Source organism: Typopeltis vanoorti, chromosome 11 (assembly GCF_054136105.1).
Source record: "Typopeltis vanoorti isolate ZY-2024b chromosome 11, IOZ_Tvanoo_1.0, whole genome shotgun sequence".
Classification (NCBI taxonomy): domain Eukaryota; kingdom Metazoa; phylum Arthropoda; class Arachnida; order Uropygi; family Thelyphonidae; genus Typopeltis; species Typopeltis vanoorti.
The window spans coordinates 119976602-120003961 of NC_143559.1; the positions used below are offsets into that span (position 1 = coordinate 119976602).

The 27360-nt window shown below is 37.3% G+C and overlaps 1 protein-coding gene across 1 annotated transcript in view; it reads right to left on the reverse strand.

Annotated features, from left to right (window-relative positions):
* LOC150102003 (SEC14-like protein 2) overlaps positions 1-27360 on the reverse strand; it is a 166551-nt gene that overhangs the window by 103141 nt on the left and 36050 nt on the right. Inside the window, exon 2 of the mRNA XM_090399949.1 lies at positions 15200-15269. Coding sequence (XP_090256075.1) covers positions 15200-15269 — 70 coding nt within the window. The remainder of the gene's footprint in view (positions 1-15199; positions 15270-27360) is intronic.

The window sequence follows — 27360 nt, forward strand, 5'->3', positions numbered from 1 at the left end:
TAAACATTTTCTTTAAACTTTTTCTGATTTTCTTTATTCTTTGTATCCTAATATTTAAATTTATTATACTTTCAAAGGTGTTTCCTCTTGCATATCCAATAAATATTTTATATATTGCACATGAATATCATTAAAAAAACATTAGTATCAAAATATTGTTATTAAATGGGTGACTTTGTTGATTTAATAGAGGTCTGAAACAAAGCTAAAACTGATTGAAGAAAGGTCTGAAACAAAGCTAAAACTGATTGAAGAAAGGTCATACACATCTTATTGGAAAGAAGTTAGACAGATGGACTGTGTCCTCACTTTTGAAAAAAAAAAATACTGCTGGTTTAAGGTGATCTGCAATAATATATACATGTGTTGAGGCTTAAGTGCTGTGAAGAATTCATGTTAGAGGTTTAATGGAATATTAACAGCACTGAGAAAGGATTAAAACTAATTTTAATACTTCCAATATTTTGTCACCGTCACAGAGACATCGTCGTAGATTACAAAAACTTTTAATCTAATCTAGAAAACACATCATCTACATATCTTAGCCAGATAGAAGGTTTTAGAGAGGAAGACCTCTAAAACCTTCTATCTGGCTAAGATATGTAGATGATGTGTTCTCTATTTGGCCTCATGGCCCAGACACATTAGATTCCTTCCCCAGTCACCTCAATAGTCTACATCCACGAATCCAGTTCACAATGGAAAAGGAAAATAACAATAGTTTACCCTTCCTAGACACCTTTGTAACACGCCTTCCTAATGGTAACCTTTCTTTCTCTGTATATAGAAAACCTCATACAGGCAGATACATTCACAAACTCTCCCACCACCACTACCCCTCCTAGCACTATGGCATTATTAAAACTCTGACCAATAGGGCCCACAATCTTTCAGTTACAGGTAAAACTGCCCTTTCAACCGAACTCAAACACACACATAACACCTTCCTTTCCAATGGCTATAATGACTACAGAATTAAAAAAATAATCAAGTCCTTCCCCATTCCCCAACCATCTCTTCAGAAGGACTTCAGAAATGCCATCACCATTCCTTACATCCGTGGTACTTCAGAAAAAATAGCCAGATCATTAAAAAAGTACAACCTCCATACAGCTTTTAAGCCCCACCGTAAACTTGCTGTCCTTATTTGCTCCACTAAAGACCAGCTCCCTCCTCTTTCAGTGCCTGGTGTATATAGAGTACCTTGTTCCTGTAAACTTGCCTACTTCGGACAAACAGGCAGGTCAGCATCCATCCGGTTAGAAGAACACAGCTTTTACATCTGCAAGCACGATTATGGTCAGTCCGGCCTTGCAGACCATGTTTTGGATACATCCCACAGGATCTCCTGGAAAAAAACTACCAAGCTCCACCATAGTAAATTCAAAAAAGAAAGACTATTCTTTGAATCTGCATCTGCACTCAGGAATCAACCTAATTTAAACAAATACGGTTGCATTAAACTTTGCAAAATTTGGGAAACTTTAATTATCAGAGATCCCTCTTTACATCCCAGGCCATCTGCAAATGCCCATAGAGGGCGCACCACCTAGATAGGACTTTAGTTTCACTTTGTATTGTATTTGTGTGTGTGTTGTTACAAAAAGTTTTTGTAATCCCCGAAGATGTCACTGTGAAGAGACGAAATATTGGAAGTATTAAAATTAATTTTAATCCTTTCTTAGTGCTGTTAATATTCCATTAAACCTCTAACATGCAATAATATATGACAGTGGCTAACAGTTCAGAAAAGTTGAGAAACAGTGCTGTAGGGAATTTATTTACTATCATTTTTACATACTTTTGCCTCCTTTTTCATTTCGACACTAAAATTGGCTTTACTGAAACCAAAATTGAGATGGCCTAATTTTAATAGCAATCCCAATTACCAAATATGAATAAAATTTATCCAGTAAGGCTGCAAATAACATGTGTAATGTGTATACAGGATAAAAATCTAATAGATGCTCATATATTTTGCAAAACTCACCTAAATATGGCACCAAGTCAGTGTTTCTCAAAAACTGTAGTCAGAAGATTACTGGGATTCTAAGTTTGAAAATGGTTTGCTAAGTTCTATTCTTCATATATAACAGTCAACCATAATTCAAAAATCTGTGTGATTGCTTTTTCCAAGAAATATCAAAAGTGAAATTTCCATTCCATAAATTTTTCTATTCTGAATTTGTGTACTCTTTTCTGAAAAGAATCTCTTAGCATAGGCCTTCTGATAGAAAACTGAAATCACCTCCTTCCACGTATGCATAAGTATATCTATATGATTAGCTGAGAACACAGCCTGGTCATTATTAACATTATGCTCCAGTATAAAAATGCATATAAATTCAAATAATGAGAACACAAGAAATAAGTCTTAATGACCATGCTGTGAGAGTGATATGTTTACTATGAACAGACTGGAACAGAATAAAAATGACTAACACATTGAGAAGAAAACTATATATATAAAAGTTTAAAAAAGAATCAATATCATGCAGTTTTCAGAAATGAAATGTAGACTCAAACATATTATTATTAATACAAAAACTGAAAGAATTTGATTAAACCAATGAGACACAAGAAGAAATTATAACCTCATTATTAAAATACTCTAGATCAGAGCTCGTTGTTGAAAGTTTCTTGGCATCTTTAATTTAAATTATAACTTTATGATAGACTTGAGAAGTTAGAAATGGTGCTACAAAAGAAGAAATCATATCAAAAGTTCCTGGTATGAATAATAGATGCACTTGGAGAAATACAGAGAAAAATGTAAGAAAGCTGTGTGTGTAAAAGTACCTAAATATCATTGGAAGACTGGTAAGAATATGGAAGCTGAATATAACAAAGATGACAAAATACTTTGAACTATTTGAAAAAAAAACAACAACAACTTAGAAATGGAGAATACTGAAAAAGAATCATAGATAATAAAGGTAGTATAATAAAAGATATCCATGTGTTAAGGCTTAAAGTCAGTGGTGAGCTATAAGGGGCTCACACGAGCCCCTTTGTTAAATTTTTCTCAAATTTGCGAGTCCCTTGTTCTTCTTGTTTAATAATCTTGTAGAAATAGAAAATACTACAGTGGAATGTATACATGCTACTATAATTGCTACTTTAAATTCACATGGATTTTCAGATAACTATATAAAAAATCATTTCATTGCATTTTGTTCTGATGGAGGTAATGTAATGTTAGGAAAAAAATCAGGTGTTGCAATCAAACTTCTACAAAAATTTCCCAACATTGTAATTTGGCATTGCATAGCTCATCGTTTACAATTAGCATTAGACAATTGGATAAAAAAACACTAAGGATATAAATCATTTTGAAATATTTATGGATAAATTATATGCTTTTTATCATCAATCATCAAAAAATCAACGAGAATTAAATACGATTGCAAAAGACCTTGGTATCAAAATTTTAAATATCGGCTGTGGACCACGATGGGCAGCTTGCAGTTTACGAACAGCTCTTGCTTTGTGGAGAAATTACCCAGCTTTATGCAAGCATTTTGCATTGAACGATAAATATAAGGACTTTTTAAACCGACTTCTCAATTTGGAATTTTTAAAAGATCTAGCATTAATGATTGATATCCTACAGGAATTATCATATCTGTCAGAAGCTCTACAAAGTCTCAATATAAGTATTAATTATAATGACAAAGTCAGGCTTTTTTTTTTTTTTTTTTGCTCAACGATGCGAGTCCTTTGTTAAAATGTCCATAACTCACCACTGCTTAAAGTGCTGGGAAAAACTCATGATAAAAGTTTAATGGAGTGAAACAGCACCAGCAATATTAATCTCAGTTAGAGAGACATCATCAGGGAGTACAAAATGAGACTTGTCACACACACAAAGGCAGCACAAAACTAACTGAAACACGTGGACACCTGTAAGCAACCTAGGATGTAAACTAGAATCTCAAGTATTTTGGGAAGTTTTATGCATTAAACGTTTATTATAAGAAGAAAAAGATAACCTAGATGTTTAGAGGAATGCAATCAGGATTGAATATCAACACTTCCGTACAAAGGCCATTAGAAACCTGACATGTAAAAAGCAGCAGGAATCGATGATATGCAACTAGAAGTGCTCAGATATAGAGGCATAAAAAGGTTTACATTGACTCTATTCTTCAAATGCATAATTCAAAAGGCTTAGTCAGAAGATCAAATTGCAGATGGAGTAGAGCTAAGATAATAATACACATGCATAAAAAGAGAAAATAGAGAATTACAAAGGATATTTCTATGGAGTTAAGATTTATGCAAGCAACACTAAGAAGAGAATAAGAAGAGAATCCTTTATCCAATGTGAAAGTAAAACTTGGGGAAGAATAAGCTGGATATATGCAAAATAGGAGGCTGTCAGGATCAGATTTTTACTATAAAGACAAACAGTTGAGAAATCATGGGAACAGCAAGGATCTGTATCTAAGCTTCGCTATGTTCTATTATTTCCAAACTGTTTGTCCAGTATATATATGTACATGACGAGGTACTAAGAGAAAAAAGTTGTTCCAAATGCTCAAGTCAGAATTTAGAATTGAAGCTAACACAGAGGAAGATGGTTTGATGTAAAATCAGATCACACAATGTTAGCATACTATGTTCACTGTAAGATGTGTGAAACAGAATAATTTACAAGAAAACTGTTGCCAGCAGAAGGTGGAGAAGTGCTATCTAAGCAGCAAAAACACTACCAGGTGCAGACTGTGGAACAGATCATGAATTGAAAGTTTATTTTTCACTTGGTCAGACTATAATAAATTTAGTTTAATCCTTTATCCAAGTGTGTGCAAACAAAGTTTGCACCTGAAAGTATCTTCAGGACTGTGGTAAAGTGGTACAACACCGGGCAACTCCTTGCAAAGGTGGAGCAAGCTACCAACACTCCTATCTCAGTATCTCCCATAATGCAAAACACATCTCCTTGCGGATATGTATAATGTTATGCATTAAGGGAAGGGCCACTATCCAGTTTCGACCTTTATTGAGGTCTCTTCAGTGGGAGCCAGGCCCAGGTGGAGATACCAAGGCAGAAGCATTAGCAAGGTCATCTCCTCCAGCTGCCAAACGGTGTGACACCTTTTTATTAAATTACTCTGGATTTAGAGAAAGATGTTGAAAGTTTATTTTTCACTTGGTCAGACTATAATAAATTTAGTTTAATCCTTTATCCAAGTGTGTGCAAACAAAGTTTGCGCCTGAAAGTATCTTCAGGACTGGGGTAAAGTGGTATAACACAGGGCAACTCCTTGCAAAGGTGGAGCAAGCTACCAACACTCCTATCTCAGTATCTCCCATAATGCAAAACACATCTCCTTGCGGATATGTATAATGTTATGCATTAAAAGCATCTAACCAAAAGTGCAAGGAAATTGAAGAAAGCAACATTATGGGTAGAAAGAGATCTGTTTAGAAAGATAAATGAAGTTACAGAGAAGTTTATCCCTAGGTAAGGAATTGTAAAAAGTAATTTGGGAAGATATTGGATGAAGAAGAGGCCGTGAAAAAAAGATGAAAAGAGTATGTAGAGGATTTGTACAAGATATTAACATTGTAGGAAAATTTGAAAGAGAGAATTTCTTGAGGAATCCATGATAACAAAAAGTGAAATGATATCAGCAATGGAACAGTTGCCAAAAGGGAAAACTCCTGGAGCTGATGGAGTGTCAGTGGAATCATTGAGAGCAGCTGAGGAGGAAGTAGTGAATATATTAAATGAAATTTGTCAACAGGAAGAAAATATACTGGCCTAAAGATTGGGAAACATCAATATTCATTCCAATCCGTCAAATGTCAAATTCCCAAGATTGTGAGAATTATAAAACCATTGCTTTGATTTCACATGCAAGCAAGTTATGCTGAAAATGATCCAACAAAGACTGGAGTCATATGTGAATAAAGAAATGCTGCAAGAACAGGCAAGCTTTAGGAGAGTTAGAGGAACTAGATACCAGATAGCAAATATAAGACGAATTATGATAAGAACAAGAATTTCAGAAGTATTCATTTGTTTTATTGATTATATTGGGTTGGCAAATAAGTTCGTTCGGTTTTTCAGAGCGGAATGAAACACATTTTATTTAATATATATATAATACATACTAGTCAGTTATATATTGGCCCTCTTTATCAATGACCTCTTGCCATCTGTCCACCAACTTCATTATGCCGCATTCATAAAATTCCCGAGGTTTACTGGCGAAAAACTGATCCAGGTGTCTTTTGACAGCCTCCTCATTAGCGAAGGTTTTCCTGTTCAGAGAATTCTGCAACGATCAGAATAAGTGGTAATCGGAAGGTGCCAGGTCCGGTGAATACGGAGGATGCAACAAAACATCCCAGCCAAGATGTAACAATTTACTCCGGGTTGTTAACGATGTGTGGGGTCTAGCATTGTCATGATGAAAGACAACTCCTTTCCGATTTGCCAATTCAGGACGTTTTGCACAGGCTAGTCGTGTTAACTGTGAGCAACAGACAGTTGAATCAATCGTTCTGCCTGACAGTAACACCTCGTAGAGGACAACACCTTTATAATCCCAGCACACAGAGAGCATGATCTTCTTTGAGCGCAATCCAGCATTCGAGATTGTTTGCGGCAGTTCGCTCGTGTCCCCATGATCTTTTACGTACCACGTTATTGTATGCGACCCATTTTTCATCTCCCATAATCATCCGCTTCAAAAATGGGTAGTTTTCTTGGCGACGTCACAACGAACCACAGATGGATATGTGAGCAGTTATATTGGCCTCAGTCAATTCATGCAGCACCCAAACACTGAGTTTTGAAACATATCCCAGCTTGTGCAAATAGTTTTCAATGCTTGAATGGAATATGTTCAGTACTGCAGCAATTGCTCGCACTGTTTGTGACAGATTTTTGTTGACGATGTCCTTCACAACACTCGAATCAACCTCGGTCAGGCAACCGACACGAGGCACATCGCTGACGCCGAAATCTCCAGAATGGAATTTGGCAAACCACTTTTGGCATACTCGCCATCCCCATATACGCTGCATATTTTTTTTTATAGGCCTCTGCAGCTCGTTTGCCTTTTTTGAAATAAAAAAGCAAAATATGCCAGTAATGTATGTCATTTCCTTCCATTTCTAAAAATATGTTACAGACACACAACTAAAGTAGGCTGAACGAAAATTCACTGAAAGGTTATGTGAAATGTCGCCTTTCAACGGTGCAATAGCATTGTGCGGTAGCACAACAATAGCAACAGGTGAAGCGGAGTAAACTTGTACTAACGCATAAACCAAACGAACTTATTTGCCAACATCCTTGTACAACAGAACTACCATACATTCTTTTCATTCACATAGGATCTTTCTTGAGCTGAGACAAGTAATACAAACACATAAAGGACTAAACCATTTTGGCTGAATACTCCTTTAGCATACATGTTGATATCCCTTATGATTCTGTTGCTGAACTGATATCCAGGTTATGAACGGCTCTTGGACTGCATTCTTATGCATCTCTATCTCTTCATCTGGTGTAGCTGTAGCATTATGCCCCATGCTACATATACCTGATTGACAGATCTTAGCAAAGTGAACACTCATTATCTGAACAATCTCATTCACTTCTGACACAAGGGCACCCATCTGCATTCACTCAAGTTATTCTTCCACATTTTTTTTTTTTTTTACTTGCAGCACAGCAATAAAATTCTTTTGGTTTGCCTTTGGCCTTCACAGCCAATTTCTTTTCATACTCCCATTTAACTTTCTATACAGTACTCATAGTCATTCTCGCTTGTGCTTTATATATTTCATAAATCCTCTCTCTCTCTCTTCACATCATCTTTTTATGGATCTCTTACTTAATAAGGTTGCACATCCATTTCAACCCCACTCTATTTGTTCTTTGAACTGTAGAGAGACAGTGAGATACTGCCTCATTTAAGCACCATTTCAAAGCTTCCCATGCATTGCTAATATCCTTCTCATTTAGTAACTGATACCACTGGACTAAAGACAGCATTCTCTGGAGTTTTCATAACCAGCTTTTAGTTCAGCATGCAACCTGTCCCAAATGAAACATTGACATAGTTATCCACTGCTCAGAACAGTAGGGAGTGATCACTGTTACCAACTAGTGGCAAAACATTCACATTTCTTAATTGAGAACCCTTCCAACAATGCAATCAAATTTCAACTTCTTCTTTCACATGCTGCTCGAGAAAGTTGTCTTGCAGCCGCTCAATAAATTCTCCTTCATTCCTATGAGATTTCTCATTTACCCAATCAATGTTTGAATAATTTATTTTAGAAATTATGGACTTTACAACAGCATTAAAAATGACTCTTTTAATATCCCAACGTTTCGATCTTCATATTAAGATCATCATCTGGAGTATATACAAATACACAAGCACAAGCTGAGTTACATTACATACAGTGAGTAAAGAAACAATTTGATCACAGGTTAATCTACTGGCATGACCTCTAGTGAAAAAAAAAATAATAATAATAATTATTTAGAAATTACATCAAGCTAAATTCTGTTTATGATAACATGGATAAACATTCTTTCTTACAGATAGTTTTCTTTTAGTAACAATGATGTCTTATTTTTAGCATTACAATTGTTATTTTTGATTTAGGATCCTGGATTTTCTACAGTCCTGTTTATAGTTGCTCTTAGAGAGGAAGGTTCCGTGGGTCGAATATATGCCTTCCATACGTATGGGATTTTTAGACCTTCATTATTGTTCAGATTGGAGTGGTTGATAATGATCTCACAGGCTTCCTTAAATTTGCATTCATACCATGTTTTGGTGTGATGTAGACAAATAGTGCTTTTCCAGTCAATTCTATGTAAGGTGTTCAAGGACATGATCAGAAAGGCCAGCTTCACCATAATAATTATATTTAAAGTGTTGTTTATGTTCTTTTTGTCTGATAGGAATTGTGCGTCCTGTTTCTCCTATATATGGCATGTTACAGGTGCAATGAATACGGTATACTCCAGGATGGGTCAGCGGGGAGAGTGGGTCTTTGGATGAGTTGAGTAAGCTTTTTAATTTTGCAAGGGGGTTTAAAGGTGACTTTGAGGTTGTATTTTTGTAATACTCTATTTTGTCTGATGTCCCTTTAATGTAGGGAATGGTTATAGTTTTGTTGTAGTCTGGTTTGTCTTTGTTTTTAATTGAGGTCTTGTAGAGAATTTTGTTAATAGTGTTTTGGCTGTACCCTATTTTTGTGTTGGGTGGTAGTAGGAGTTTATGTGTATATAGTGGCCAGTATGTGTCGGTTTTCGGTAAACCGTGAAGGAAAGATTGCCAGAAGGAAGACATGTGGCAAGTGTATCTAGAAACGGAAATGTGTTCTGTTTTTCAATCTGAATTGTGAACTGCATGCGTTTGTGTTGTTTGTTTAGATGACTAAGGAATGTGTCTAGCAACCATGGGACCAGATCGCGAAAACATCGTCAATGTATCTAAGCCAGACTTTGGGTTTTAAAGGGGAGGAACCTAAAACAAGTTGCTCAAAATGTTCCATATAGAAGTTAGCAATAGGGGGGGATAATGGCGAGCCCATGGCTGTGCCTTCTTTTTGTAGGTAGAAAACATTTTGCCATACAAAATAACCAGAACGTAATACATGTGCAAAAAGTGCCATGATGTCTGAAGGGAATTTGTTCTGTAAAAGAAGGATTGTGCCATTGATTGGGACATTCGTAAAGAGGGCAGAGACATCAAAACTAACTAATAAATCATCTTTTTCTAATGTAATGTCTTTGATGATGTTTATGAAGTGTTGTGTGTTTCTAATATAGGAGGGGGAATGACCTACCAACTCCTTGAGTGTTGCCGCTAATTTATTGGCTGTGTGATAATTCGGGCTATGTATCTCTTCAACAATTGGCCGGAGTGGTGTGTTTTCTTTGTGAATTTTCAGTAGCCCATAAATTCTTGGGGAACGAGCGTAGTACGGAAATAGTTTTTTGACCGCATCTTCAGGCCATGTGGTAATTGACTTAAGTAGTTGCTCTGTTTTCTTTTTTTATTCTATTGGTTAGGTTGTAGTTAACGAGTTGGTATGTATTATTGTCCGAGACTAGCAGATTCACTTTTTCCAAATAAGTGGTTCGGTTTAAAATAACGGCACTTCCTTTATCGGCTCTAGTTATTACAATGTTCGTATTTGATTTCAATGATTTCACCGCTGTTAATTCGTATTTTGTTAAGTTGCTTGTTATTGTTTTGTTATGATTTAAAATGTTGGTGGTTTCTAAATGTATTTTGTCTTCTATGTTATTTGGGATGAATCATAAGCCTCTTTCAATATTACAAATAAATTCAAGTTTGTTTATCGATTTGGGTGCTATTGCAAAATTTAGACCTTTGTTACTGAAAGTTCATCTTTGTTTAAAGAAAGAAAGGATTTGAATAATTTAAGTCATCCATAATTATTACTTACTTAGTATCCAAAGTAATTTAGCAATGTATTTCATTTTCCTCAGCAGATGAACCACCAGGTCTGCAGAAACACCCCATCATATGTTTGAACCTCTTGTTCCCTCTTGAGGGAACAAGAGGTTCAAAAATTTTGGATTTGGTTATAGCATCAGAAGAGTTGATAATAACTGAGTTGACGTCTCTCCCACCAGTTGGAGAGAGTGACCATATGGTGTTGACTTGGAAAATGAATAGACATGCAGGAGTATCAAAGAGACGGGAACTTATGTGGAATTATAAGGCAGGTGATTATAATAGTCTTAGACGTCAACTTCGGGAAGTTTCATGGAGGGAGGAATTGGAAGGCCAGGATATCACCAGTGCGTGGGAAATTGTGAAAGAATATTTGTTATCAGCAATGGTAAGTTGTATACCACGAGTGAAGAAGAGGACGCAATTTGGAGTAAAGTGGATGACAAACAATATTAAACAGGAATTGCATGCGAAAAAGAGGCTATGGAAGAGATATAAGGAGATAGGTGAAGAGATGCATGAGGAATATAAGACACAGGCCAGAAGAGTGACTAGTGTGGTAAGGAAAGTGAAACTGGAATATGAGAGGAGATTGGCCCTAAGATCCAAAGAAAATCCTAGGGAATTTTTTAGCTATGTGGCCAGTAGTAGGAGAAATGACTGTGGAAGAATGATATTGTGGGATAAAAATGGGAATAGAGTGACTGATGCAGAGGACATAGTGGAATTGTTCAATGAACACTTTATTGGAGTATTTCATCCTAGAGGAGTCAGTTTTAATGCTAGAGGGATAGGACTGGTACGAGGTCTGGAGGTACAGGAGGAGAGTGTGTTTCAGATACTGAGTACTCTGGATGTCAGTAAAGCTGTGGGACTGGATGGTATTTCGCCACGAGTTTTGAGAGAATGTGCCAGGGAATTGACAGTATCTTTAACGTGGCTTTTCAATGAAAGTCTGGCTTTGGCAAAGGTGCCCAGGGAATGGAAGGAAGGTAAGATAGTGCCATTGCATAAGGGTGGTAACAGACTGGAAGTGTCTAATTATAGGCCAGTCTGTGTATCATCAGTAGTTGTTAAGATCTTGGAGAAAGTAGTGAGGGACCGTGTACAGCATTGGGCAGATGAGGGTAATGTTATCTGTGAGAATCAACATGGATTTGTGAAAGGACGCTCTTGTTTTAGCAATATGCTAGCCTTTTATAATAAAGTTACAAGAACATTAGATGAGGGAAAGGCATATACTGCAATTTTCTTAGACTTGGCGAAGGCATTTGACAGGGTGCCACATGATAAGCTGATATTTAAGTTGCAGCACATGGGTCTGGATGTCAGATTGGTCAACTGGATTCAGGATTGGCTGTCTGATAGGTATCAGAGAGTTGTGTATGGTGAAGCAGTTTCCAGGAGGCAGAGGGTTACAAGTGGGGTCCCACAGGGCTCAGTACTAGGACCTATATTGTTTAACCTTTATATCAATGACATAGCCAGTGGATTGCAGGGGGATATTCAGTTGTTTGCAGATGATGCGAAGCTGGGAAGGATTATTAGTAATAGTGCAGATGTGGTAGCCCTGCAAGAGGATTTAAATAAGCTAGATAGATGGGCAAATGAATGGGGGTACCAGTTTAATGCAGCAAAATGTAAGGTCTTGAAGTTTGGGAAACATCGATGGGATGCTGCATACTCTATGGGAGGAGTTATACTGGAGGAAGTAGGGGAGACAAGAGATCTGGGGTTGATGATTGATAGAAACCTGAAGTTTAGGGGACATATTGCAAAGGTGGTGAAGGTAACACAGAGGATTGCTGCTATTATGAGAAGGACACTGACCTGCAGAGATAAGAGGGTTATCATTCTGTTGTATAAGTCTCTGATCAGACCACACTTGGACTATTGTTCTCAGATTTGGTCCCCAGGATTTGAAGGGGATAAATTAACTGTGGAAAGGATACAAAGACGGATGACAAAGATGGTTTCAGGACTGTACAAGGATAGTTATGAGGATCGGCTGAGAGAATGTGGACTGCAGAGTTTGGTGGATAGAAGAAGGAGAGGTGATATGATTGAGACTTTTAAACTGTTGAGAGGTGGTTACAGGGTTGACACTGGGGAGTTCTTTCGCTTGGTTGATCAGCGGGAAGGAGTGATGACAAGAGGCCATCCCTGGAAGTTACGAAAGGAAACTGTGAGCAAGAGGGTAAGGAGTGGTTTCTTTGTGTGGAGGGTGGTTGAGCCGTGGAATGCATTGCCTGATGGAGTGGTGGGAGCGAGAACAGTCAGTGAGTTTAAAGAGTGGTATGATAGACTTTGTGTTTCTCAGGGGGGAACCTCCCCTCAGTGAGTCTTGACAGACTTTATGTCTTAGGAAGGACCTCCCTCGATGAGTCTTTTGACTCCTTGGAGGCCTGAATAATAATAATAATATAGCCTCAAACCACTCTACTGTATGGAAATTACCATTATTGCTTTCATGGCCCTCAAACCACTCTACTGTATGGAACATTACCATTATTGCCTTCATGAGTTTCTATTCTAAATTAGACACAATTCATCTGATATTAATAGTACCTATCCTCCTCTAATATTTCTTGTCTTTCCGAAAAAGAATATACCCTGTTCACTTGATTTCAGCTATTATATGTGACTGATAACCAGGTTTCACTACTGCCAATTATCTTAGGTCAAAACATATTCACCAAGGCAACAAAAACTCTACTCCTTTGTTTCTTCTGATACTCTCGGCAATTTCATTAGTTGCACAAGGTTTTCTCATACATTGACATCTAGTCTTCTTGGCCCAGTTGGACAGCTGCCTCTTTTTCATCTACAAGTACACTCAAATACCCTGAACTAAAAGCGTAAATTCTATCCTTTCACCAATTTCATAATCATGCTCAATGACATTCATATCATTGTAACATTTGCATACCATAGCCGAACTTATACACATTCTCACTGCTCCTCCTGTGATGATCAAGTTTCCGGAACTCACTTCCCTTCTCAAGCTAATAAATAACTTCTCTGAATTGTCTCTCACTCAATTCCTTAACTTATTATAACAGTAATATCCTGGATCCAAATCTGTGACATACCACTCACAGGCAGGTCAACTGCTTCAAAAAATCTTCTTAAGACACTACCTTCATAAAAACACCACCACCACACACACACACAAAATAGCCTTGAACTCAAAATACATAACTGGAACTTTTTATTGGGATAGCCTAATCTTTGCATGCCTATTTTTGTAAATTATGTTGCTACAGCTCGTGTAGTATGACGGTCATATTATGTTGCTAGCTGAATTGTTGTCACAGAACTGTTGCAGCACAAGCAACACAAAACTGTTTAGAATGTTAATACAGAATTTGGCGTTCAGTTCATATTTTCAAGCATTACAGTTGAGCAATACCTAGCCCAAACTAGAAGAGGCATCTTCACATCATAACACTCCTGTCAGCCATCATTAACCTCCTAGTACATCCATATGAAGACTGTGTATCATGGTTAATCATTACAGATCACTATCTTACTAACAGTTTTGTTCAATCATACTGAACTCAGTAAAAAAATGAACAAAGTGCTGCAAGAAGAGATTATAACATATGCAGCTCTTTGATGAAAACCAAACCAAAACTATGGAATTCACTATATAATGTTGTGGCTTGCGGCACAAACTTTTACAGCTGTAGATGCTCAACTTATCCTTGATGACAAAATCTATAGATATATCATGAGAGAACATACAACCTCATAACTCCTTTTCAGTGGGCTTCATATATGTTTCTTTTCATTGTCATGCCAACATATTTCTACCTTTCAATGACAGTTAATAACAAATTGTTCAACAACTGCACAGGGTCACAAATGATTAATGTACAGTCTATGATAGCCCAATTAGGAGTATGTCAACTCCAAACCACACCCTAATATAACATTCTGCATATATTGTACACATCTACATTTAATCTTTAATCATACATCCCTTGCCTTTATACCGTCACATCAGTAAGTATCTAATCAGTCTCCTCCCCCCCAATTCAGAAGCCTTAAGAAGTGTACTATAATGGACACATAGCTAGTACAGATTAAAACTTAAACTGTTCAAACATTCTCCATGTGGCATCTATGCCAGATAAACTTTCAACATTGGTGTGTGCAGTACTGGAGTCGATAGGGGTATCCAGCTTATTGTAACAAAGTGTATATAATACAACTGTCAGATATTATTTAGTATATTAACAATAATATTCTAAATACGATAAGATTTTAAAAAACATGAATAAGCAGAAGTGACTTTTTAAAAAATGCTGCTAGGTTTAAAATATGTATTCATTATATTTCTGCATTTTCCCACATTATCATCTGTGAAAAATAATATTATTCATTACCTGGAGGTCATGGAGTTACTCATTTTCTACCTCAATCATTCCATATTTTATCCTGTGGTTCATATAACCAACTAACATTCATAATTATTTTGATCAATATACATTGATTAAGATATATTATGTATTTTATTAACTGAAAAAATACTTTTATCAATTTTCCAACTTAAGTCATTTGAACTTTTTACTATTCTATAATGAGTGTCAGACAGTTCAATTAGTCCATTGGTCCATCCTTTGAACCAGCAGATTTAAATGTGTTCTAAAAACAATGTGAAAAAACTAGAATGTAATCAATATTTAACAGCAACAACAAAACCATTAAATCTTGCATCAGCTAACCTCTAAGCCATCTCAGCAAAAAATAATCATCATGTTCTGGTCTTAAAATATCATCCATTGTGGCACGAAGCTGAAAGAAATGAAAATTACTTAATTACATAAAAGATTTGTATAAAAAATTACATTAAAGAAAGATTTAAATAAGAATGCAGTTCACAGGCCTTAATCTAAGAGCAGTAATTACCATACCATAAGTCTCACAAATGCCAATGAACAAACTTAGCAGGAGAAAATAATATTTCTATTGCCTTTTGATTTAATACTTGTAGCTGATTACATAAGAATTTTTCTGTTGTCTGTGTTTCTAATAGAATGGACACTTGGCATGATAGTTTTTGTTCATTCTGAAAACATAATGAATAAGGCTGGGTAGGTAAAGGTTTACCTGGTTTATCAAGTTGCTATCCACTCAGCCCACAAGGCAAACATCTTCAAAGCACTAAATATCTTTCTCCAATAATGCACTATAAAGCACTATGAGGTTCTAATCCTACTGGCTTTATTTGCTGGAACCCCCTCCTCCATTCTCCTACAATGGTTGGCAAGTGAAGTATGTTTGTGATGGTATTGGCAACATGGTCAGAGGGTCTTCAAATGTTTCAACTCTGAATTACTAGTTTTGATAGATATAATTGAATCTGTTTCAGTCCACTATCACAGTTTGTCATATTTCTGCATAATAAATGGGATTCTGAATGATAATTACAGTATTGAATGGCTGATATTTTTTTTTACTGCTATCGCAAATGAAAAAAAAGTCCACAGGTTCAAAAGAGAAGAATCTTGGAACATTGGTATATTTTTACTGAGCTGAAATAAAAATTGTTCAGTAACATCTTAATACCCATAACTGCTGTTATGGGCATTAAGGAAAAAAAAACCAGATAAATTGCAATGCATAATGAATTTTAAACTTAATGTCACCATTACCTATTGTATAGGTAATGGTGACATTAAGTTCACACAGTGACTTGAACTTTTCCTCATAATTTTTGTTAGCCATAATAATTGTTTGCTATTATAGCAAATAATTATGCTATAATAGGAAAGATTTAGGGGAATTAGGGCAAAATTGGGGACAGAAGCAATGCATAGTCGAGCAGATGTTATGGCCTTACAGGAGGACTTGAATAGATTGCATGAATGGGCAGGTAAGTGGAATTATCAGTTCAATGTTGCAAAGTGTAAGGTTTTGATATTTGGTAAGCAACAATGGGATGAAAAGTATAAACTTTGTGGGAAAACTTTAAATGATGATGATGATGATGATGATAATTAAGAGGGGATACTGTTTGCTGATGATGCAAAACTGGGGAGAGCAATAGTTGATAAAGGTGATGTAGATATACTGCAAGATGATTTAAGTACATTGGCACTACTGGGCAAATGATTGTCAATTTAATGTTGCAAAATCTAAGGTTATGTGCTTAGGGTTGAAAAGTATCAATATTGATGGTACTGGATTGCAGGAAATTGATGAGGCTAGGGAATTGGGGATAATGGTGAACAGAGAATTGAAGTTCAGAGGACATATTGCAAAAGTTGATAAAATGCCTCAAAGTATTTGGTTGTAGTATTTGTGAATGCAAGAATGTGAATAAACTAAATAGGAATGGAGTAAATGGAAGTGGGAATGAAAGTGGAGCAAATTAAATAAGAAGAGTCAGTGAGACAAATAATGATTTGGAGAGTGTGTAATATTGAATCTTATTAGCACATATCCTTTTGGACATGTGTGTGTGTTTGGCATTATTAGATACTAAGGCAATTAATACGCATGGATAGGATTATGTGTTCGTCAGACATGTTTGTAATAGATTTCACGGTTTGATATGAATACAGACGATTAAGAAAATAACTATTTATTAACTTAAAAGCTAATATTTCGCTGGTATTATATCCAGCATCTTCAGAGCACACACCACAAAGTTTGTTACAAATGCAAAACAACCACAATTCAGTGTAACAGTGGGACTCATAAAAGTAATTGCAGCATGCAACACAAGACTAAAGTCCTAATATCGCGCCATCTAGGTTTAAAAAAGAAAAAAAAAATCAAAGTTTTGAAATAGTAGTCCAAATAATAGTCTTAGAAAGTTTGAAAAAATGAAATAAAATAAAAGTAATAAATGTTAATTTGGTCTTAAGATGACTGTCTCCCAAATCTTTGGTAGATTTATACAGCCACACTTGTTAAGGTTTGGAGTTTGTTTTAAGGCTTCTGTTGATTCCAGGAACAACCTCTCTGACTTGTAGAAGCTTCTGTGCATTATTTTTGTTTCTTTCCAATTGATCCTGTGTGCAGGGGGTATCCAAAGCATGGTCGGCCAGACCCGACATGCCATAGCGAAAGTGTCGGATATATTTTTTGTGTTCACTGAGGTGGATGTCCACAGTTCTTCCTGTCTGTCCATAGTAGGCTTGATGGCACGAACAGGGCACTTCATAGACTCCTGAATGTGATAAAGGAGTGCATTTGTCCTTAGGTGAATGGATGAGAGTTGCTAATTTTACATACGGTTTAAATACTGTGCGTAGTTGGTGTTTGTTAAGCACCCTGGATATCTTTTCAGATGTGCCTTTAATGTATGGGATGGTGATAGTTTTGTTGTGGTCTTCTGTGGTAAATAGAGGGGATTATAACCGTTGGTTAAGAAGGTGTGTCGTAGGTGAGAAAGTTCAGCAGTGAGAGCAATTGTCATTGGAACAGATTGCTCTAGCTCTATGGGTTAGTGTTTTTAAGATACCATATTGTTGAGAAGGGTGATGGTGTGATTGTTTGTGTAAGCATCTCCCTATATGTGTGGGTTTTCTATAAACCGAAAATGATAAGGAACCTTCTGGAAGATGTGTGATCAGTGTGTCCAGGAAGGGTAGACAGTCATTGGCTTTTAGTTCTATTGTAAAGTAGATTTTAGGGTGCTGGCTATTTAGATGCACTAAAAATGTATTCAATGTGTCTGGGCAATGTGGCCAAATAGCAAACACATCGTCAACATAGCGTAGCCAGAGACTAGATTTGAGAGTGGCTGTGTTGATAGCTAATTTTTCCAGATGTTCTATGTAGAAATTGGCTAAGGGGGGAAAAGGGGCGAACCCATAGCTGTCCCATCTAATTGTTTGTATATTTTCCCTTTCCAAGTAAAATAACCTGCCTGTACTGTGAATTTAAATAGCTGAAATATATCTGGGGGAAATTGTGAATTTAGTAAGTTAAGTGTTTCAATCAGTGGTACATTAGTGAATAATGCGGTGATATCAAAACTCACCATTAGGTCTGAACTATTTAAGGTGTGGTTTTCTAAAATACTTTTTAGGTGGGTAGAATTTTAAACAAAAGAGGAAGAATTATTTGTGTAAGTGGTTAGTAATTTGGCTAAATGTTTAGCTAGTTTATATGTAGGACTGTTTATACTATCTACAATAGGTCGCAAAGGTGTGTCTTGTTTGTGTATTTTAGGAGCACCATATATTCTGGCTGTTTTAACATGCAAGGGTTTGAGTTTTTTGACCATTTCTTTTGGCCAGGAAGTGACTTTGTTCAATAACTTGCACACCTTATTCTTTTGTGAGTTGGTGGGATCTCGATTTATGATTTGATATGTAGACCGGTCTTGGAGTGGTGTATGCATTTTGCTTTCATATTCTGTTGTATCCATTACTACAGTGGCGTTACCTTTGTCTGATTTTGTTATTGTAATGTGGTTATTATTGCGTAGTTCTTTTAGAGCTATTATTTCTTTATGTGGGATATTATTTTTGGGAGGCTTAGAATGGATAAGGATATTGGCCACGTCTAACCTGATATTATTGGCTATAGCTGGAGGCAAGTGGTAAATCTCGCATTCAACAGAAGACATTATTTTGGTTTAGGCACAATTTTAGGAGTCACACCTTCTTAACCAACGGTTATAATCCCCATAAAATAGATAACATACTAAATGCTACCCGGAAATCCCCTCTATCTACCATAGAAGACCACAACAAAACTATCACCATCCCATACACTAAAGGCACATCTGAAAAAATATCCAGGGTGCTTAACAAACACCAACTACGCACAGTATTTAAACCTTATGTAAAATTAGCAACTCTCATCCATTCACCTAAGGACAAATGCACTCCTTTATCACATCCAGGAGTCTACGAAGTGCCCTGTTCGTGCCATCAAGCCTACTACGGACAGACAGGAAGAACTGTGGACATCCACCTCGGTGAACACAAAAAATATATCCGACACTTTCGCTATGGCAAGTCGGGTCTGGCCGACCATGCTTTAGATACCCCTGCACACAGGATCAATCGGAAAGAAACAAAAATAATGCACAGAAGCTTCTACAAGTCAGAGAGGAATCAACAGAAGCCTTAAAACTTAACAAGTGTGGCTGTATAAATCTACCAAAGATTTGGGAGACAGTCATCTCAAGACCAAATTAACATTCATTACTTTTATTTTATTTCATTTTTTCAAACTTTCTAAGACTATTATTTAGACTACTATTTCAAATTTTGATTTTTTTTTCTTTTTTAAACCTAGATGGCGCCATATTAGGACTTTAGTCTTGTGTTGCACGCTGCAATTACTTTTACTAGTCCCACTGTTACACTGAATTGTGGTTGTTTTGCATTTGTAACAAACTTTGTGTTGTGCGCTCTGAAGATGCTGGATATAATACCAGCGAAATATTAGCTTTTAAGTTAATAAATAGTTATTTTCTTAATCATCTGTGAAATCTATTACAAATAAGGCAATTAATGTGAAGTCATTAGCCTCTATACACAAGTAGATTCATCATGAAAATACTTCATGTGCAAACTTTATTTGCTTACACTTGAATAAAGGATAAACCAAGAATATAATTTCTTGGCATCTTTAATTTAATATCTAACCAAGTGAAAAAAAACTTTCAACACCTAGCTCTGATTCAGAGTATTTTAATAATAAGGTATGACACCTTTCCATTACTTGTATATGGGAAATATATGACTTCTGCATGATTTCAACCTTGGTGTCTCATGTCGACAGCAATCAGCCAGTCCCTAGTGGACTCAGATGACTCTACAGACTATCAGGTGGTCAGCAGAAAGAAACATAAGAAGGAGTCTCTAGCTACAGAACCTGAAACAACAGTGGAAGCGGAGGCTCAGCCCAAAGATAGGATAGCACCAATGGACACATTGTCACAGCCCGTAGAAAGAGCAGCTTCAATGAACACAGTGGCTCAGCCCAAAGAAAGAATTCCAGCGGTGATACTAAGATCTAAAGACAAATGGCCGACAGTAGCAGAAGTGATGAAGAACACCGAAATTAAGTTCACCTCTGCTAAAACTCAGATTAAGGTGTCTGCATTCAACCAGAAGGAGCATCGGACTAGCATCGACTTATTAAATTTATGGGTGAACTGAAAATTCTATATCACACATTTCAGCTAAAAATCGAGAAGAATTTAAAGATAGTCATCAGAGATCTAGTGGAAACAGTAACATCAAAGAAGATAGCCGCTGATCTCAAAACACAAGGAGCCGATAAAGATATCGCGCATATACCATGCGGACAAACACCCATGCCTCTGGTCTTGGTGGAAATCACTAAAGATCAGAGAAAGATCTACAACCTCAAGACCGTATGTAATCTAGTAATCAAGATGGAACCACTTAGAAGGAAAACAACTATCGGACAATGCCACCACTGTCAAAAATATGGGCATGAGCAAAAAGCCGAGTACAGATGTGTAAACTGCAGAGATAAACACCTCACTGATACATGTTCCAAACCATGCACTACTCCAGTTAAGTGTGCCAATTGTGGCGGGCTGCATCCAGCGAACTACAAAGGCTGCTCACTCCACTCAGCTAACCTTCTGAAAGCTAGAGAATCAGGAGCTCCAACATCACAAAAGAGTGCAACACCTCCTGCAGCAGAAAATCCTCTGTCGACTACAACTCACAGGTCTTACACCAAAGCAGTTACCTCATGCACAAAACCGGCAGAATTCGCTCCAAGCAAACAAAACTCTCCTGCTATTCTAATTGCCACCTTAGGGGAGATGCTAACTGCTTTCAGCAAAACTAACCCCAATCAGAATGATACAATCAAGTTCCTGAAAAATACCCAAGTCATATTCTCAATGCTTAATGGATAATCCAACTATCCCAAAAGATCACATTCTGGAATGCTAACGGTCTTAGTAACAAACTCCTAGAGCTACAAGAGTTTGCAGACCACTTTAGAATTGATATCCTATTAATTAGTGAGACAATGCAGCAGTTAAAAATCTAGAAAATACAATACATGCTAGCTTGGCTACAGCCACCACCGTTACTACCCCAGCTCAAACAAATCTGCTCCCGCAAGAAATTCTAAATCTAATTCGTAGTAAAAATAAAATCAGACACCATTATCACAATACTTTATCTCCCCAGGATTGCCAAGAACTAAATGGGGCAACCAATTTAGTCAGTTATGCTCTCAAAGACTTCAGGAATCAACAGTGGGAAAGAAAGCTGTATTCCTTAAAAGCCGAGGATAACTCACTGTGGAAATTGGCTAAAGCTCTCTGCACGGATCGTTCCAACACACAACCCATCCATGGCGAGAGAGGCATAGTGTACAGAGATGATGAGAAGGCTGAAGCTTTTGCAGATGCCCTGGAACTTCAATGTAGGCCTAACTACACGCATGCAAATTTGCTTTTCATAGAGAAAATCTACCGACATGTTCGCTGTGCTTTACGTCATCCCTGCAGCCATGAAAATATTAGTTTCAGATCACCTAAGGAAGTTGATACCATCATAAAGAAACTCAACAACAAAAAGTTTCCAGGACCCAACGAGATTACCAACAAAACTATTAAAGCGCTCCCACAGAAAGCAAGTATGCATCTGGTAGCCATCATAAATGCAATGCTCAAACTCAGTTACTTTTCCACTCGATGGAAACAAGCAGATATAATTCTCTTTCACAAATCAGGGCAATCACCACTGTTCCCACAGAATTATAGGCCCATCAGCCTCTTGTCATGATAAGGGAAAATTGCAGAAAAAGTCATTCTCAATCGTTTGTAAGATGAGGTAAACAAAAACAACATCATTCAAAAAGAGCAATTTGGGTTCCGTACTGGGCATAGCACAACTCAACAAGTTCACAGATTGACAGAATTTATTACAACTGGATTTAACTGGAGACAGCACACAGGACTATCTTTCTAGATGTGGCAAAGGCATTTGATAAGGTTTGGCATAAAGTCCTTATCTATAAATTGATTATAGCCAACATTCCACTTTACTTTACTAAGCTTATCGACTCCTTTCTAAAAGACTGGAAATTTCAAGTTAAGCTGCACAGACTCAGATCCTCTTTGAAAAGAATCATTGCAGGTGTTCCTCAAGGCTCGCTGCTTTTTAACATGTTCGTTGCAGACATCCCTAGCATGACATCAACCACCATTGCTTGCCATGCAGATGATATGGCAATTCTGAGCAGATCTCTCAGACCACATCTAGCTATGCAGCGCTTACAAATCGCAGCAGCAAATCTAGAAAAATGGTTCAGAAAATGGAGGATAGCTGTAAATGCTGACAAAAGTACTGCATTCTTTTTACAAGGAGGAAAGCATCCTGCTACAGAGCGGTCAAACTTTTCAACACAGCTATTCCATGGAAATCCAAAACCAATTATCTAGGTATACAGCTAGATAACCGCCTCAATTTTAACCCTCACATCGTCTATGCCTGCAACAAATCAAATTCCCCAATTGTACAGCTCTACTCTCTTCTCAATCGAAGAAGCCAACTAAAAACAAGCTACTGATCTACAAAACAATAATTAGACCTACTTTAATGTACGGATCACCGGCTTGGGATCACACTTCCCACAGCAACATCAAAAAATTGCAAGTCATCCAAAACAAATGTCTACGCATGATATTTGATGCTCCATGGTTTGTCAGGAATGCTCTCCTCCACCGAGAAGCTAACATACCAGATGTTTCCACGTTTCTCGGTGAAACTGCCTCTACATATTTCACCAAAGCAGCTATTCACCCCAATCAACTCATTCGAGTCATCTAACTACGATGAAAATGACAGGTGGAAACACAAGCGCCCGAAAGCAGCTCTACTCGTTGGTACATGTGCCCCCACACCGCCCTAATTTGGGCGAGCCAAGTGCTCGATAATCTCTCATTAAATTAACCCAACTTCTTAGAAATGAAGTTTTTTACTAAATAATTTAAGGAAATTACAACGTCAACTAGGATATACATTAAAATAAATTTTAATATACTTCAATATTTCGGCAATGTCACGTTGCAATTTTCAAGAAACTTAAGAACAAGACACATGCACGCAGGCATAACAAACAGTAAGTGAGGAAGAAGCAGGAAGCTATTATATCTCCTAAAGTCCTGATGGTGCCCCGTAGCAGGCAATGTTGGTATTCTTGGGCGATTGGGCTGAAGGTCTTCTGATGTAGGTTTCCCAAATTTGAGGCAGTCTCATGCAGCCAAATTTGTTGAGGTTTGGATTGTTTCTTAGGGCGGAAGCTGATTCCATGAAAAGCCTTTCATATTTGCATTTACTACAGTGTATTATTGTGGCTTTCTTCCACCATATTCTATGGCAGGTATCCAGCGCATGGTCAGCAAGACCAGAGTGGCTGTATTGGTGAAACCGGATGTAATCCTTGTGTTCTGAAATTCTGATATTTGCTGTCCTGCCTGTTTGGTCAAAGTAGGACAGCTTACAGCTGCAAGGGACCTGGTATACACCAGGTAGGTCTAGGAGGGGGGGGGGGGGTTGGTCTTTAGTAGAGCGGATAAGGGATGCCAATTTTTTATATGGTCTGTAACAAGAAGTTAAGTCATGTTTTATTAGGATTTTTGTAATTTTTTCCGAGGTGCCTCGGATATAGGGTATGGTGATGGATTTAGTGTAATCCTTGTTGTGAGGGGGGGGTTGTGGTTTACTGGTTTCAATATTTTTTGAGAAAGTGTTGAGAATGTGGTTTAGTTCTGTGGTTAGGGCATTGTCATTTGAACAGATAAGTTTAGCCCTGTTGTGTAGTGTCTTAATGACTCCATATTGTTGCAAGGAGGGGTGGTGGAATTGTTGGTGAATGTATCTGCCTGTATGGGTGGGTTTTCTATAGACAGAAATCCAAGGTGCCATCAGGCTGGCAAGTGACTAGTGTGTCTAAGAAAGGAAGGCAGTTGTTTTTTTCTTCTTCCAGGGTGAATTTGATTCTGGGGTGTTGGTTGTTTAAGTGTGTTAGGGAGGAGAGGAGTGCATCGGAGCCATGTGGCCAAATAACAAACACATCATCAACATAGCGAAGCCAAATGGTTGGTTTTTGTGGGGCAGAGTTTAAGGCTTTCTCTTCAAAAGTCTCCATATAAAAGTTGGCCAAGGGTGGGGAGAGTGAAGAACCCATAGCTGTCCCCTCTATTTATTTTTAGAATTTTCCATGCCAAACAAAATAGCCTGAGTTCATTGCGAACTGAAATAGGGCTGTGATATCGGGAGGAAATTTAGCTTGGATTAGCTCTAAGGATTCTTTGAGTGGGACATTTGTGAATAAGGAGGAGACATCAAAACTGACCATTATGTCAGTGTGTTTGAGTGTAAGGTTTTCTATGCTGGCTTTGAAGTGGGCTGAGTTTTTTATGCGTGAAGGTGTGTTGCCAGTATAGTGTGAGAGAGCTTTGGCCAAATGTTTAGCTAGTTTGTATGTGGGAGAATCAATGCCATCCACTATGGGACATAATGGCACATTTTCCTTATGTATTTTTGGGAGTCCATAAATACAGAAGGGGGGGGGGGGTATGGAGTTAAATGGTTTTAATTTGTTAGTGATTTCCACAGGCCAAGAAGTGACCTTCTTAAGGAGCCTGCGGAGGTTTCTAATTTGTGAGTTGGTGGGATTGTACTCGATAGGAAGGTAAGTAGCCCGATCTAACAATAGAGCTTTCAGCTTACCTGTGTAATCCTTTTGGTTAAGCAATACTGTGGCGTTCCCTTTATCAGCTTTGGAGATTATTATTTTCTTGTTTTTCTTTAATTCTAGTAGAGATTTAATTTCCTTACTGGGCATGTTGGCATTTGGTGGTTTAGCTTTGGTTAGAACACAAGCCACATCCAGTCTAATATCGTTGGCGCCATGGTTTGGAAGGTGTCGTATCCCGCGTTCAATTCGTATCACAATATCTTCAGCAGGTATCCTTCTGGGTGCAACGGCGAAGTTGTGGCCACATGCGAGGGCGTCGAGTACTTCAAGTTTCACGCTAAATGATAAAAGGTTGACTACTGTTACGGTAGGAAGTTGTGGTTTCGAGATAGAGTTCTTTTTTAAATTTTCAAATTTTTTGATGTGTCGATCTTGTACTTTTTTAAATTCTTTCCTAAGCTGTTCTATTTTGGCCAAAAAGGCAGGACAACAAATATCAGAATTTCAGAACACAAGGACTACATCCGGTTTCACCAATACAGCCACTCTGGTCTTGCTGACCATGCGCTGGATACCTGCCATAGAATACGGTGGAAGAAAGCCACGATAATACACCGTAGTAAATACAAATATGAAAGACTTTTCATGGAATCCGCTTCAGCCCTAAGAAACAATCCAAATCTCAACAAATTTGGCTGCATGAGACTGTCTCAAATTTGGGAAACCTACATCAGAAGACCTTCAGCCCAATCACCCAAGAATACCAACATTGCCTGCTAGGGGGGCACCATCAGGACTTTAGGAGAAATAATAGCTTCCTGCTTCTTCCTCACTTACTGTTTGTTGTGCCTGCGTGCACGTGTCTTGTTCTTAAGTATCTTGAAAATGGCAACGTGACGTTGCCAAAATATTGAAGTATATTAAAATTTATTTTAATGTATATCCTAGTTGATGTTGTAATTTCCTTAAATTATTTAGTAAAAAATGCATAACCAACGTCTAAGCCTTTCCATGAGACTTAGAAATGAAGGGATTATAATCCAAGGGATTGAGATCCATCCAGCCACAAAAGTCAATAGTCAACCTTGGTGTCATTTTGGTTTTCTTTCCTTTGTTTTTAAAATTTGATATTTTAATTTTATTTACTGGTGATAGTGATGGTTTTGCTCCCGACTAGCACTGGACTTTTTAAGTAGATAAAAATTGCTGGTGGTGCAGTTGATATCTGCATTATGGCATTACTTTTGGCCATATCATGGCCACTATTTTATAGTAGCTCAAAGCATTTGCTGATGGTGTAGAATTGTTTCTATATTATGGGATTATTTAATTTTCAGTCTTATGACTAAAATGTTTCTCTTATAATCAAATGCAGAGATTTTAGTCATTTTCTCCCTGAGATAATGGTACCATTTCCTCCAAGGGTGCAAACTTTAGGAATTTTCCAGGATGTGAAGAAGCAAGATAAAAGGTTTTAAAAGAGATAGTTGGGGCTAGTAAGATTTATTCTTTCGTGCCATATGCCAGAGGGGAAATATTTAATTGTAGTTAAAGATTTGGAAACCAGGAATAAACTACTACAGGGTTTTACAATTGAAGGTATGACAGTAATTCCTGTAATGGTGGGAAGTCAGATTAAAACAGTAAAAATTGAGAGATTTCCAATGGAATATGTATATACAGAGAACAGTAATGAAATTCTTATCCATTCTTGAAAATGGAGTAAAAGCAGTAACATACAAAAAGTTATATCATGCAAAGATCCAAACTGGTTTTTTTTTTCGTTTTTTTTTTCACAATGGATATGAAGATACCTAAACTAAATTTTATCAACATTGGTACAACTCAAGTTATCATGAACTATCATGAAGTACAGAGGCATTGTGGTTCATATACAATCACTTGGGAGGCAACTGCCCCAAAGCTAAATGTTGTAAGTGTATGGAGATTGGACATATTGCTATTCATTGTCTCAAACCTTGTCAGAAATGGTAAGTTTTGAACATCGCATTACCACCTGTCCTTTCAAAACTTTCAGTGAAAGTTTTGAAAGGACTGGTGACAATTAGAACAGCGTTATTATCAGAGAGGCAATAAAATGAGTTCCTGGATCTTCCAATTCAGTCTAATAAAGACAGTGCTTTCAAACAAACTATACTTGGTAAAAGCACGAAAAGTGCACAACAAAACCAGCCAGCAATTTAGCCCCCAAAATTTC